This window comes from Paramisgurnus dabryanus, chromosome 8 (genome assembly GCF_030506205.2).
Source record: "Paramisgurnus dabryanus chromosome 8, PD_genome_1.1, whole genome shotgun sequence".
NCBI lineage: Eukaryota > Metazoa > Chordata > Actinopteri > Cypriniformes > Cobitidae > Paramisgurnus > Paramisgurnus dabryanus.
In genome coordinates, this window is record NC_133344.1 from 24,369,436 (window position 1) to 24,384,926 (window position 15,491).

The following is a 15,491-nucleotide window of genomic DNA, read 5'->3' on the forward strand; positions in this document are numbered from 1 at the left end:
CCTCTGTGCTCTGGAGAGTGGGGTATAGATGGAAAATGAAGCATATTGTTTGTATAAGACAGCAACCGTAGTGTTATTTGTCTTGAGAAGTCAACTTCATTTGTTACCTTGCTGCTTGGACCCATATTCCCTAGTAAACATGTTAATCACTAATCGCTCGGCCTTTTACAATCGACGTCCACCAGCGCCGTTAGAGGGAATGAGGAAATTATACAATGTGACAAGAGCTTACCAGCAGCCCATTCATCCTGCCGGCTAGAGGTAAATGTGCATAGATGGTATAAGTGTATTGATGGCCGTATTAAAATGCCATCAAACATGTAGAAGCTAATATTTACCTTTCTTGATGAGAGGCTGGAGAGGAAACCTGATGTGATGAGAGCTTTTTAACCAAAAGCATTAGGAGCTATTGTGAGAAGCAGACGGATGATTCATTGCAGAGAGATCTAATAAATGCTGCATTATGATCTGGACTCTTTGGATCGCAGAGCTAAGGGTCATTTCTGTGGCTTTTTACTGCAGCTTTTCCTGCAAACGTCAAAAATAGTTCTTATAAAGGATCATATGAAGCATTTTGATGGTAGGAAGAGAGGGATTCGAACCATATAGACCCTGCAAAGAAGTTCTTGCAATGCATTTGGGGGGAATTTGACTTCATAAAAATCTAATTATTTATTTTGTTTTTATTTTAATGAAATACCCAATATTGATCTGATGTTATAAGGTACACAAAAAAAAATCTGTAAAAAAAATTTAAAATAACAGGCACAATAAATTACAGAAATTAATAAAAAAATAAAAAAAATCTGTAATTTTACATTTATAGCACTCATTGACAATAATTTTTTTTAATCATTCAGAGAAATTGACTTTAAGATTTTATGATTCAAATAAAATGATTTGCTTTGAGAGAAAAAGTTTGTTTATATATACACCCACCTGTTTTTTCCCTGTATTTCTGTTTATTTTATGAATCACTGCGCAGCTACCACACACTGGCAGTTATAGGTGACCACTGACGTGCTGAATGTGGCATTGCGCTATGTATTTTTATCTGCCGTGGTGTATTTATTAAACCAACCATGACTATTAATAAATAAGAATGGAAGGAATGGTTCCGAAAAGACAGAGTATGCATGTTTATTACCGTCGGTTCAAATTTCCTAGCAGACATCTAACATCTGACATAAGAGGCCGATATCTGCTGAGGAAGAACTTCCAGGAGCATCTTTCTACCGCTGCTCTCTTTTTATCTTTTTCTTTGTTTTTCTCAAATATGAACCCTTCCTATTTTCAGAATTGGCCTTCCTGACGATGTCAATTTTGAGTTGACAGCCGCACAGAAAAGAAGCTCTCGACAGATAGTGGAGACGGAGAAAGGCCTGGTTGCTATGGTTACAGGTGATGTTTACCAGATGTAAAGATTTGGGCAGATTGGACGCGTGTAAATACAGACTGGACTCAAAATCTGGTTCTTCTTTAGCTTGATGACATCATGCAAATATTTCATCATCTGAACAACATGGCGCATTTTACATTTCTTTGAAGGAAGCATTGTGTTACATTTTGTGCACATTTTTGTGAGTCGGCAGAGTCGAATATATTGATGTTAATGAATAATGCTACATTACACTTCTGTGCACAGAGCTAATGAGCAGCTTTTTTGCATTAAAGTGAGAACAACACTCCTACACTTTTGTGAGAAAAATTATTTTAGATGTTGGCATAAAGGCAAAGTTTTCTAATGGGAAATGGCTAATTGCTTTAATAAAGCATATTAAATTACAAGTGAAGATATCAAACCCTTTACGAAGAGGTACTGTACCATAATACAGTACCATGCTACAGTGTTGAATCTTAAACATATCAAGGGGTATTCACAGTATAAAAATATAACTATAGCTGGATTTTACAGACAGGGTCACAAAAAATGTATTATAGTATTACCATTGTACTTTTTGTAGCTGCAGTCTCTTTAAAATCCATATCACACAAAGTATACACAAAAATCCCAGAACAATTTTTCATCTGATCTCTTTGTCGTCAGTCACTGTGGATTCCAGAGCAAATGATGTTTCCTGCTCAAACATCCCATTCATTTTAAATCCATGACCTTGCATCTGCTATGGTGCTTTAAAGTAGAGTCTCATAAGCTTTAATGGGTTTGGGGGTTTCTGTGATTTTATTTTCACACACGAGTGTTTAATAAAGAGGAGGTCAAGCTTCCCTGACCCTTGCCACTGCCAGTCAAACCGCAAGGTATATCTAACACTGCACACCATACCACAGGACTCAGGAGACAGGCAATAATTAGTGGCCATCTACCAAAAACACTCACTGCTTCAGACTTAAACAAATGCTTCCTCCCCGGGCTCATCATACTCTCCGACTGCCTGCCTAAATCCCGATGGAGCTCTTTGCAGGACATCGTCAAGGGTCAAGGTCCAGGATTCGTTCCAGCAGGGAGAGCACAGAACATGGAAGTGCAAAGATCAATATCTCAGGGTTATGACACACCAGAGCAGTATATAAGACTCTTGGGGATGTTTTTTTTTTTGGCAGAGTTTGTCTTTTAGGTTTAACTGGTGAACAATATTAAAAAGCATAGGGTTACACAGTACTGTACACTTTAAAAACGATCGAATATGGACAAACCTAACCACTGGGTTTAATCTATGCTGGGATGTTTTAAGCCTAAATATTGGTGTGTTTCATCCGTGGTGGGTTCAGATATAAAGGACTCATCCTCTCGCTCAAACTTCCATCAATATCACTTCACCCGAGGTCGAAGTGCTGCAAACTAAGTCCTTTTCTGACATATAATATAGTTCTTATTTTTTATCTGCTTAAAAAAAATCACGTTTTATTTTGTGCCACCATATTTACTCGTGTAACTACTCATGTAACAGTCTTTAAATATGAAAACATGGAAGTGTTTGGTGACTTTTAAATTCATCCCTGTTTGGATCCTAAGTAATGAATGGGGCTAGGCTAAATGCTAACACATTCACAACGCACTGTACAAAGATTAAGTGCACGCATTGAAAAAAGAAAGGTATGTATTAATTAATCTAAGTTGAGGTAAGAACATAGTAAAATATTGAAAAACGGTGGTGTTTTCCTTTAAATCAATGGCTGTACACACTCAGAAATAAAAGGTACAAAAGCTGTCACTGGAACAGTACCCTTTTAAAAAATGACATCTTTAGGGTGCATGTTAGTACCTCAAATGTACTTACTGGTACTTTAAATACACAAATTGGTACCCTAAAGGTACATATCTGTACTTAAATGTACATATTAGACCTTTAGGGTAGCGTCCTAGTGTACTTTCAGTTTTTTTGTACCTGACAGTGTATGCAATTATGGGCATTATTTACTGCTGCAGTCTTTGTTAAAATCAGATAATTTGCTAGTTGTTCAAATGTAATAACCATGCAAAAACGTTTACTTTGGAGTCATCATTTAATGGTAAAAAATTGCAAAATGGGTCATTGCAAGGACTTAACTCCATCAGGGCATCTTTTGGTGAGATTCATGAAGTAGTAAAAATAGTGCAGCTCATTAAAACCTTTTCTGGGATGTGTATGCCAATTCTTTTGTTTTGCTCTAAAATTGTCTTTAAATCTTTAAACCCTGACCTGCGTGAGTCAGATAACACGCATATCACTCCGATACATTTTGTGCAATATGATGTGAGCTACCTTTTAGTCCCACAGATAGCCTCAGTATTCGGGCAACATTAGCGCAGTGACTGATGACCGTAAGCATCATTCAGTCAGACAGGAGGGATGCTGTCATCAGGGATTTGGAAAGGGGTAAGAAGAAGTGTCAGCTGCATTTGGTATTGTAATGAGCTCGGTGTCACTGTTAAGAGGAGCACCGAAGGTATCAAATGGTTTTCTAACCTTTCCTTGTCACACATGTCCTCTGAGGAGAGGCAAAACTTACCCTGTGTCTATCACCTCCACCTCTATAAAAACGCATTCAGTTCAACATGGTGATATGGCCACCTATGAATATTACATCACTGCTTCTGATCAACAGTAGGGGTGTCACGATTCTCCAAATCCTCGATTAGATAACATTTTCGATTCTAAGGTCACGATTCGATTATCGGTTTTTACTTTTTTTTGAAAGCACAAAAAACTAGACTAGACTTTTATGAAATATAATATCTCACCTTGAACCTAGAGTCATGTTAGTCGTACTGCCAGTGGAAAAATATGGTACACGCACCTGATAAAAAAAAAATTCCTGTCAGATGAACATTCCTGTCAGTATTATGCACCTTAAAAACGCCCTTTTATAACCGTCAGACAAGATTGTGAGACTATACCCCAATAAGTCATGTTTAAATGCTGTTTTCAAAACTCTTAAGCAACTGAAATAAGTTGTTTCTAAGTTGAAACTTAAATGACAAGTTCGGTATTTTACACTTAAAGCCCTGTTTTCAGATTGTTTATGATGAATTAGAACGGTTTTGACTGAAATTTGGACATATGATGCTGGCCGGAGAATTTTCGGCTTCTGTGGTATCACCCCGCCCCCACAATGGCTGCATAGGTGCACTGGAACAATCCTTCCTAAAATGCATTAAACTTTCGCTTACAAAGACGTGAAACTCACCGAGTGGTCAGGGGTGTTTACTGATATGCTCACACAAAAATCACTGCAAAAGATGCTTTCCAACAGCTGTTTTAGCATTTGTTGTAAACTTGTGGACCTATTTTTCCAAACGCCTCTCCACACCCATACATTCTTCCGTTGAGAGCTTGAATAATAAACACTCCAGCCCAGTTGGTGGCGATAATCCACCTTTGCCAATTGCAAGAATACAAACAACTCCATTTCCGTTCTGGCAGTGGAGTAATACCGTACCTCACAGCACATCTAATACAAGTCAATGGAGTTGGAAAAAACTATGATAAAACCTATTTTTTTTTAAAGCGATTTTTGTGTATGAATTTGTGACACTCTTAATCAACAGATATCACCATCCAAAAGTGAACTCTGTGGAGAACTACAACATGTGGGCTACATTACAAATGAATAGATCAGACTCTTAAATTTGACTGAATGAGCCACATACACAGTAAAAAATTATATCATATGAACATATGAAGAGTTGGTTCCAAAACAAGATTTCAAATTTTTTTAAATTAATTATTTTTTCCAGAAATCTCTTTTTGATTGTGCAATTCAATAAATATCAATCAAACTGCAGTTGATTTGTTTTTGATTTAAGCCTTTGTAACAAAAAAATAAAGCTAAGTATCACAATAAAAACATTATAAGATAATATAAAATTTTCCCATGTTTTGACAAAAAATTCTCGTTTTGGAACCAAATATTTTCATATTCATATATTTTCCACAATAGTGTATTGATATTTCAATCTCTGGTATCGATATAAAAAAACTGATCCCTCTGTGTGTGTCAAACGACCTCCTCTGCCGCTGCTGTAGTTATCGCTGTACAGTTGTCTGTCATATACGGCCATTCGGTCAATGTCTCAGAAGTTAACGGGAGTGAGAAAATGGCAGAAAATTTAGAAACACCTGCATCTTTTAAAGCGGACATGTGGAAGCACTTTGGCAAAAAAAGTAAAAAAAAAATATTCAGCTTTATTTATTTTTACATTTTTGATGAAAAAGAAGACAATGAATTGCAATGTATTGCAGCAAGCAACGTATTGTATCTTATGGTGATACATTGTATCATATCCATGTATTGTGATATGTATCATACTGTACCGTAAGGACCTTGCCAATACCCAGCCCTATTTTTTATGTTACTTTAACTTAAGTTAAACAATTTCAACTTGTTTTTCCAAGTTTTTTCATCTTATCAAAAGTCAAAACTTTAAAAAGTGGGTTGAATTGACTTGCATAATTGAGTTGTTTAAACTTCATGATATTTTGAAATTAACTAAATTTTTCAGTCTTAGGCAAAACTTGGCCTAGAAACACTCGCTCACACCATTACACACAGATACAGACAGTGAATTATATCCTCGGCTCTGCTTGCATGCCATAATTGGAACACACACCCATGATGAAATGCCCCAGGATGGCTGCAGGGTGTGTTACTCTTTGAGTTAGCGTTCATGTTCATAAAGCCTGTAGGTTATGAGTGAGAAGAGACTGACAGCTGATGTTTGTTCAGGTTACAAAGAGCAAAAAACTGAGGTGTAATTGGTAGCATTGTTACACAACAATTTCTAAACTTAAGACACTTAAGTAGGTACTTCTACACATTGAGACCAAACAATGAGGGTGGCACAGTGGCTAGGTCCCCTGGCAGGTGGCCTTTCTGTGTGGAGTTTGCATGTTCCCACTGTGTCAGCGCGGGTTTACGCCAGGTACTCCGGTGCACAGGCCAAAAACATGCAAGTTAGGTGAAATTGGAAATACCAAATTGCACCTACCTCAACTTGTGTATGGATTAAACTTGTGTATAGGAATTAACTGGTTCTCAACATGAATATAGCCATAAATGCTGGAATGGTATAAATAAAGACCAAAGAATTTCTATGATTACCATAACTTTTCAATTGTAAGTTTGTCATTATAAAATCATTTTATTAGTGTGCAATGCAACTAAGCCTGTAGTTTCTGGTGAGGTTATTGTAAGAACTACAACATTACTTGTACAAATGTCTATTATTTGTTAGTTCCTTTAAAAGTAACTTCAAAAATACCTACAGTATGGTCCCTTTGAGGTTTACATGATGTGTTGCATTAATTGTAGGCTACATGAAAGTCATAATTATTTTGCAAAGTTCAAAAGAAAATGCTCTTGAAAAACACTTGTACTGTACAGACACTGTTCAGATAATACGAAGCAAATGCAATTTCATTTTTAAATTCAATTTATCTGCACAGCAGGTGTTTCTCTTACAGAATGCAAAGAGGCACAAAAGCTGAGCAACACAGCATTTCTGAATTTATATTATATTATATTGCATTATAATATTATATAGATCTCAGCATGACATTTAGTTTAAGTGACTCAACACATTTGCATGTTTGAAAGGCATGCAGATGTCCATTAAAAGGTACATTGACGGCAATAATTATTTATTAAATAGGTAAGGCAGACACAGGTCATAACTTAACCATTAAGCCAATTTTTGGTGACAGAATTGTGAGGTATGGCAGCAATTATTTATAATTAAGATAAAATGAGGGTTTATTAGGATATTGTTCGGCACAAGATAACAGACAGTAAAAGTGATGCTGCCGGCTTATTAAAGTCTCGGCATTGACTGCTCTGATAAAAGCCAATGGCAAGCTCAAGCTGTGCCCAGTAAGCCGCCCTTTCTTATTGTTAGCTTATAGAATTACAGCAAGGCTTCCTATTGTGCAGTGGAACATCCAGTCAACAGGAAAAAAGCTTGCTGAATGTTAAACATAAATCGAGCTTTTCTATTATGCCATTGGATTGCATATTTTTATTTAAATGATAAAACTCAAGGCTCCTTTAAGATGTTTTAAATGATCTTAGAGGAATATGAGGTAGTCACACATAATCAGGTTTTCTTCCATTTATACACTAAGTGTAAAGAGGGTAAATAAATGGTCACAAGCTGCCACAGGGGCAGTATATCCTTTACAAAGGGTAGTTCACACAAAAATGACAATTTGGTCATCATTTACTCACCCTCATGTTGGTCTAGACCTGTATGACTTGTATCTGATTAACTCTAAAGAAGATATTTTAATAAATGATGGTATAAGCACATAGATGCCTGTACATATTAACTTCCATATAGGAAAAACAAAAAAGGGTAAGACGGGCACAAACTAACGCGGGGTTAATTGTAACACAACTACTTTACAATTTCTACAGGGCAGAGAGCAATCTGTGCTTTTGGTCTTTTTCTCTTACTGTTAGAAGATGATCTCCTGTGAATTTGTGAAAAGTTTTGATGCGTTTTTGTTAAGATGTTGAATAAAGAGTGTTTTGGAGGCATGAAAGTACATTTCTTAAGCTTGTGTTTTTTCGATTTCTGAGTTGGGTGTGTAAGCCAAAACCAGCCTTATATTATTTTAAACACTGTCTTGTTACATAAAACATAACACCATTTTAAATCATGTCAGAAAACTACCAGTAACTGAAAGCTGGGATTGAAATAATTTTTTACACAGCAGGGTTAGTTGTGTTACAATTAATCCTCAGGTATACAATGACAATGAAATGAACACAATGTTATCAAAATGAAAACTGTCAATACAATATCAGGAGAAATAACTCACAATTATATATTTTTTGTCTTAATTGTGTGGCCCTGTAAAAAATATATATTTATATTTTTTGATGCATGCTCTAATACAAAGATGGTTAGTTGAAGGATCATGGATGTATGAATGTGTTGATATCTATCTATTATGTAAGGGATAATGTAGAGGCAGCTGGTAGTTATCGGGAAATAAGCCCCGACAGTGTGATCAGGACCCGACGCGAAGCGGAGGGTCTTGTATCACACTGAAGGGGCTTATTTCCCAATAACTACCGGCTGCCTCTACATTATCCCGCTTATTACACGGCTACTTGCCACATAAGAAAAAAAACTGGACATGAATATGAATTTGAAACATTTTATTGGCATATTTGTTTTAAATTAAGATTTTTATCCTTCCGCGAAACTTTGCACAGATGCATAAAATGATCGTAATACCTTATTAAGATCCTCTGCTTCATACTTGTCTGTCTCCATTTTTTTCTCTTTAACCAGTCTTTGAGAAGTTTTAATGCCCATTCTGTATTTTTTGTGTGTTGACTTCCTAGCTGTCATGCTCTATTTTGTCAAGTTCAGTCTCAGTAAGCTCTCTGTGTCTTGTCGTGGTTGTCGAGTGTTTGTCACAAGATGGCGCCAAACAGACAGTAATCTTTATTGATCTTTATTGGCGCGGAGCGATTTTACTCGTGGAAGTAGTCCGGCTATGCGTTATTATTTTGGAGCGGTTATTATTCGAAAAGAACGAACCTGCAAATGTCTCAACTGACCAATCAGAATCAAGCATTCCAGAGAGCCGTGTAATAAAGACAGATACTGTATATAGACAATATATAAACAAAATTATATTTAATGTTTTGTCTTTTAACCAAAATTTCTAGCAGGTGTTACCATACACCTTCTGTAAGTTGTAACGTTTGCACTCCTGTCACTTTCAATGTTGTTGTACAATAACAGCAGGTCCAATAAACAAACTTTAAGTCTTCATTTGTAGCAAGGATGTGTGTGTTGATTGTATAAAAAATGATTTATTAAACTTAAATATTTTGAATGATAGGGCCAAAGCCAAAAAGCGTTAGGTTGTGCCCCGCTCTCCCCAACTATGGAAGTATTTTGATATGATGGTAAGCACAAATATGCCTGTACCAATTAACTTCCATAGTAGGAAAAACAAATACTATTGAAGTATTATGATAAATGATGGTAAGCACAAAGCTGCTGGTATCTTTTCACTTCCAAAGTAAAACACAAACACTATGAAAGCATTTTGATAAATGATGGTAAGCACAAAGCTGCCGGTACTTATTAATTCCATAGTAGGAAAAAAAAAATATAGAGGTATTGTAATAAATGATAAAGAAGATATTTTTTATAAGTGATGATAAGAACACAGTTGATGCTACCTATTGACTGTCATAGTATTTGCTTATCCTACTATGAAAGTCAGTGGGTACCAGCAGCTGTTTGATTACCATCATTTATCAAAATATCATCTTATATGTTCATCAGAAAAAAAACCTCGTGTTTACGTTTAGAATAACGTGAGGGTACGTAATTTGGGTGAACTATCCCTTGAACATGTATCATTAGGTACAATATGTACATTATGAGCTCTTTAGGTGCAAAGGTGTACTTTTTGAAAAGGTAGCACTCCAGTGACGGCTACGGATCATTGTTTTTTCTGACAGTTTATACATATTTCATGAGATAAATAAAAAGTTTTCAGTGTTAAAATAGTTTATTTAAAACCATTTTAATGTGCAGAGCCAACACTGAGTAACCCATTTATAGGTGAATATGTGGCACTTTGGATGTTATTTATGCGATTGCTGCAACAGCAGCGGTGTGAATTTGGTGTGATGTTACCTATTTGAGTGGAAAGCGATTGAAAAATCCTGTTGTTTTTAAAATTCCCTTTGGTCCCACTAACAGCACACAAAATCACAGCCTTAATATTGAGGGGGAAAACTGCATGCTGATGGATTTGCAAATGGATGTGCTATAAATAAATAAAAAAACATGTTATGAAATAAGCATAATGCAACAGGTCTAAAACAATCACCATCATTTATTTACAATATATTAAGCTGTAATGCAAAATTACTTATATCAAGTGGTCATTTATTCAATAAAGAAAATAAACATGAACTATTTTGAAAGCTAGAATGAATCATACAGATATTTATATACCTTTATATTAATGTGTTCAGCAAGCAAATGTTATGTATCTTGTAGCAATGTGTTTTAATTAGCCAAAAACACACTCGCATTTCTTTTAAAAATCAATGATGACTGCATAGAAAAGAGGTTAAAGTTATTGATCTTGCAGAGGTTTTATAAAACCACGTAAAAAACGCGCAATGTCTCCCTTTAAAAATCAAAGAGAAGCAATGAGAGACTTTCATCCCTATGCTGTTGGTGAGGATGGGTTGTTTCGGCAGCTCATTCGCTCATCCTATCAATGCTAGTTCATAAATACTACAATCAAAACAAACAACAAAAGGAGGCAACGATGGAAATCAACGGGGTGCTTGTTCATACCGGTGCAAGTGCACCTCCAACTACTCATAATGTAAGGCCAAAAATACTGAGGAATCCAATGTGACCACGTGCTTTAAAGAAGCAAGGATTTCACAGTATCGGTTCTGTCTCCGTATTTACACTGTTGGCTGTATCATATCGGCGTAAGCAGCCGTCGATTGTTTGTTTTTCCAGTACAAGTGGAACAAGATGATAACCACAATGCCCTGCATACCCTAGACAAGAGTCATAGATGACTTCTTTGAGCATTGCAGAAAGCACTCAATTCATTGAAAACAGTCTGATGCAAGGCATATAAAGAAAAGGCTTTGAGATCCCAGTGCTGAATTCAGCAAATCACTGACCTGAAAACTGTTTTCATCGCTGCATAAACATTAAAACAAAGTGTACACTTGGAGAGGTGAAGGGTGGGCACCTCCTCCTTTCTTAACTTCATTCTCTATGTTGATGCAAACTCAAGTAGGAAAAACTAATCTAATCTATTCACATACCCAAAGCATTTTTGGTAATACAATATTTTCTTTTTCTCTTGGTTTTCTTTTAATCTAATACAACAAAAAACCCAGAAGTTTACACTAAGAAACACAAAGGCTTTTATGACTCAGCCTTGACCATGCAAAAGACTGCCTCACGATCCCCCAAGCAATATTCAATACTAGACCTTGACCGGAGTAAGAAGTGCAGTTTTGAGTCACTGCTTCTTTAGAAAAGAGGCGGAATATCGTCAGAAGTACGAGCACAAAAACAGCGCTGTAATTTGTGATCCTTTTAAGCTTGACACACAAACAAACAGTAATAACACTAATAATAACAAAAGTCTATAGAAATAAGGGCTTGATCTTTTCCGGTGAGTGTGCGGCAGGGCGGCCGAGAACGCATCATGCATCCCTCCCAGCTCTTCTGGATCTGAGATTGAGGAAGAGGCAGACGCTAAGGATCAAACGTGTGAATGTGTATGCATGCGGGGGCTTTACGCGGTGGTCTCGTACAGCTTGCTCTAGCCATCGCTGTCGTTCAGGTACGCGCTGAGTTTGTAGCGCGAGCGGTAGGAGCTTCGGCCCGCGCCCCCTTCCTCTTTTTCTTCCTCCTCTTCTTCGTCTGATCTGTCAAGGCAGAAGCGTCTACGGCTGGAGGGTGGGCTGGAGGGAGGAGATAGAGACACTTTGATTAGGATCAGGTGGGTGAGAGAGGACCAAAGAGAAAAAATGGGTTAAAGGGAACATATTCAGTATCATTGCTGATGCATTGAGGTGCAATATCACACAAATCGCATGCAAATCACACTTTAACAGCAGTGGTCTGAAATAACACCATACAGTATTAGCTAGCTGTTAGTACAATTCAAACAAATGGCACTTTAATTACATCTTTGACAATATTAATATAACTAATGATAACAATAGTATTGTTATTAACCGAATGCTCACGGCATGTATTATACACATTCATCAAATACTTTAGCTTCAAATCCTGGCCTCAGACCATTCAGAAATACCACTTTGTTGGCAGAATCCATTAAATGCACATCAAAGCCCTCTAAGTGCATGGAAGATGAATGTGAAACGACCATGGATCACACTTAAACTTGGTTTCTTTTAAGTACTTACACTGGAATAGAACCCGAATGTGGCAGCCACATGCATCACAGCGCCCCCTAATGTGTGGTTCAGTTATTTAATTTTAACTCTTTGAATTCTGACTTTCATGCAAGGATTCTAGTTGCATCTTTAATGGTTTTGCATTGGTTGACTCCGTCTTGTACAAAGTGGATTTTTAGAAGTGAAAGTTTTTGCCAAAAAAGCTTGCATGCACTTAAAGGGTTTTGCGGTGAAAGATTTGTTAAAATAACAATGAAATGACAAAAGTGACATTTGTGAAAATAAGGTATTTCAATTACTTACTAATAACCTTTTCTTTGGCATTAAAGTGAAATTATTGAACCTAAACATAAGAGCATCAGCCTGATAATTACAAGAAAACATGTTAGACGCACTTTTTCTGAGTATCTGAGCTCTTCATTTGTTGCCAGCCTGTTGTTTAACTGTGCTATCAGTAATGATGATGAACAACTATGAAATGTTACACTTTTTGCTGCAACAACCCTTTGACTTAAAGGGTGACTCCATTTTTTTTTTTGAAAATATGCTCATTTTCCAGCTCCCGTATAGTTAGACATTTTAATATTTACCGTTTTGAAATCCATTCAGCTGATCTCCGGGTCTGGCGGTATAACTTTTAGCATAGCTTAGCACAATCCATTGAATCTGATTAGACCATTAGCATCGTGCTCAAAAATATCTAAAGAGTTTCGATATTTTTCCTATTTAAAACTTGACTCTTCTGTAGTTACATCGTGTACCAAGACCGATGGAAAATTAAACGTTGCGATTTTCTAGGCAGATATGGCTAAGAACTATAATCTCATTCTGGCGTAATAATCAAGGACTTTGCTGCCGTAACATGGCTGCAAGAGGTGCAATGATTTTACGCAGTAGCCGAAAATAGCCACCTTAGTAACTTTCAGGGCACTGCGTAATATCATTGCACATAGGGTCCCTTTAAGTTCTATACCCCTTGAAGATAAAACGACTCAAACTATCTATTAAACTCAATGCTGCATAAATATATCCTTCATAAGACAACTTGTAACATTCTTGATGGCTACTCTGAATCTTATCATTGAATTAGCATATAAATGAACTGTGTACTCTAATTATATGAGAGCAAATGGAGTAGAGAAAGTATTATGTATAAAGTAATACGGCTTCCTTTTCAAAAACTCAATGTTAACTTTTCACATCACTGAGTCTTATTATCATATTGTCATTATAATATTAACCTAAGGTTCATTGTTGGTCAGGAGTGCTAATCGATTTTCTGTTTTAATTAGATTTCAGACCAGAAATAAATAAAACTGACTTTACTTAGACAATCAATCATTTGTTAAGATAACACATCACAGGTATTTTAGTAAATCATACTGCATGTTCACATGCACTGATTTAACCACGTTCTTCGTTGAGATCTATTGTGTGTCATGCTTTCACAACTTCTTGAAAAAAAGTGGGTGAATCTGTTTGTGAAAGAACAAACTTTTAAGAAAGGGCGCAATATACAGTAAGGTGTTTGAGTATTTTGAGGATTAGTTTAACGCCATGCATCCTTCACTCCAAACCAAGAATCACCTACTGGCATCTTTAATCACTGTCAGGTCTGTACAGGTATTTCATCATAAGATTGTCTACTTTCTTCTTCCTGTTCTTCTGGTCTTTCTTAGAAAGTTTTGGAGCTTCCTCAGATGGGACTTCGGGCTCTTGCTCCCCCTCAGAGTCTGAGGCCTGTTTGCCAGGGGCTTTCTTGATACTGCTTGAGCTTCTGTAAGAAATAGTGGACGCTCCCGAACTATCTGACTCAGTGCTAGACTCAGACTCTGAGGATGAAGATGAAGATTCCTTCTTAGATTTCCTCTTGGACTTCTTGCCTTTTTTCTTGGAGCTCTTCTTCTTGCGTCCATCGTCAGAGCTTTCTGAGCTGTCCGATTCAGAGCTATGGCTCCTCTTCTTCTTCTTTTTGGCCTTGCCCTTCTTGCTTCGGCTGCTGCGATTGCTGAGACTGCTGCTGGAACGCATGAAGTCCACAGCCGATGCTGAACGCCTCAGGCTGGAGGAACGTCCGCTGTCTCTGCCTGTCCTGGAGCTACTGACGCTCTTCCTCTCATCCTCTTCTTCTACTTGCTTGTCTTTCTCCACTTCGGAATCTTCCAAGCTGGAGCGTTTAAACTTGATGGGTTTGAAGCTCAATACTTCATTGATGGCAGCCTCCAAGTCGGGGTCCAGGTAGTTGCGGTGACTTACGGGCTTGACGTCAGAGACATCGGGTGGACTGGAGTCGGTAGTTCTGGCTTGCGGTGGCATGGAAAAGCTGCGGCCGGAGGTAGAGTGAGGGCTGTAGGCGCTGGAGCGAGCTTCGCTGTAAGCTATGCTGCGACCGTCATCATCCACGTCAAATTCGCTGAGGCGGCAGCTGCGCGACAGAGACATGCGGGAGTCGGCACGGCTCACGCTGCCAGGGCTCCGATGACTCAGGCTGGGGCTAACGGCTGAACCGTATTCGCTCTGGCGGTCATCGAGACGAGACATGCTTCTACGGCGGCTCAACGGACTTAAGCGACTCACGCTTGAAACAGCATCATCATCCATATCCAGTGCAGAGCGGCGGGTGGAAACTCGGCTCGGGGCTATGGAGGAAACGACCGACTCCTTATCGAACTCCGACCAGCGGCTGTCCATACCCTTCCTGGCCCTACTAGCAGCCTCCGAGTAGGCTTGAGAAATAACAGAACCCCGATCATCGGCATCATCTGCAACCTTCCTCCAGGAGGTGACAGAGTAAGAGTCATCCTCAATATCCTGCTTGGATTTGCTCTTGCGGAAGGAGGAAAGGTCCTGGGAATCGGATTGGTCTTTCAGAGTGTTTAGGAGAGAGTGTTCATCTCCCTTGCCCCCAATGGAGTCCTTCATGTTGGAGCGTTTCCTGTAGCTAAGGGAACTCATGACTGACACGGGCCTGCTGGGTTCTAACTCTTTACCTTTGACATTGTCTTTCCACTCTTTACCTTCTTCCCACTCTTTTCCTTCTTTTCCATCAAGATTTACAGCATATCTAGATGAAGGAGGGGCAGAAAGGGAATGCGGACAGCATAGAAAAG

At 37.9% G+C, this 15,491-nt stretch overlaps 1 protein-coding gene across 18 annotated transcripts in view; it reads right to left on the reverse strand.

Moving 5' to 3' along the window:
• Nucleotides 1–10,292: 10,292 nt before the first annotated feature.
• Nucleotides 10,293–15,491, reverse strand: part of myo18ab (myosin XVIIIA b) — a 120,170-nt gene continuing 114,971 nt past the window's right edge. For 15 of the 18 annotated variants that reach the window (XM_065281109.1, XM_065281108.1, XM_065281107.1 and 12 more), the window contains 2 exons: nt 13,973–15,445; nt 11,783–11,922 (listed from right to left, as the gene is read on the reverse strand). In XM_065281109.1, the coding sequence (XP_065137181.1) occupies nt 13,981–15,445 (1,465 nt within the window). In that variant the 3' untranslated portion in view covers nt 11,783–11,922; nt 13,973–13,980. Of the gene's footprint in view, nt 11,923–13,968; nt 15,446–15,491 lie in introns of all 18 variants that reach the window. The other 3 variants (XM_065281112.1, XM_065281110.2, XM_065281096.1) reach the window with 2 other exon arrangements.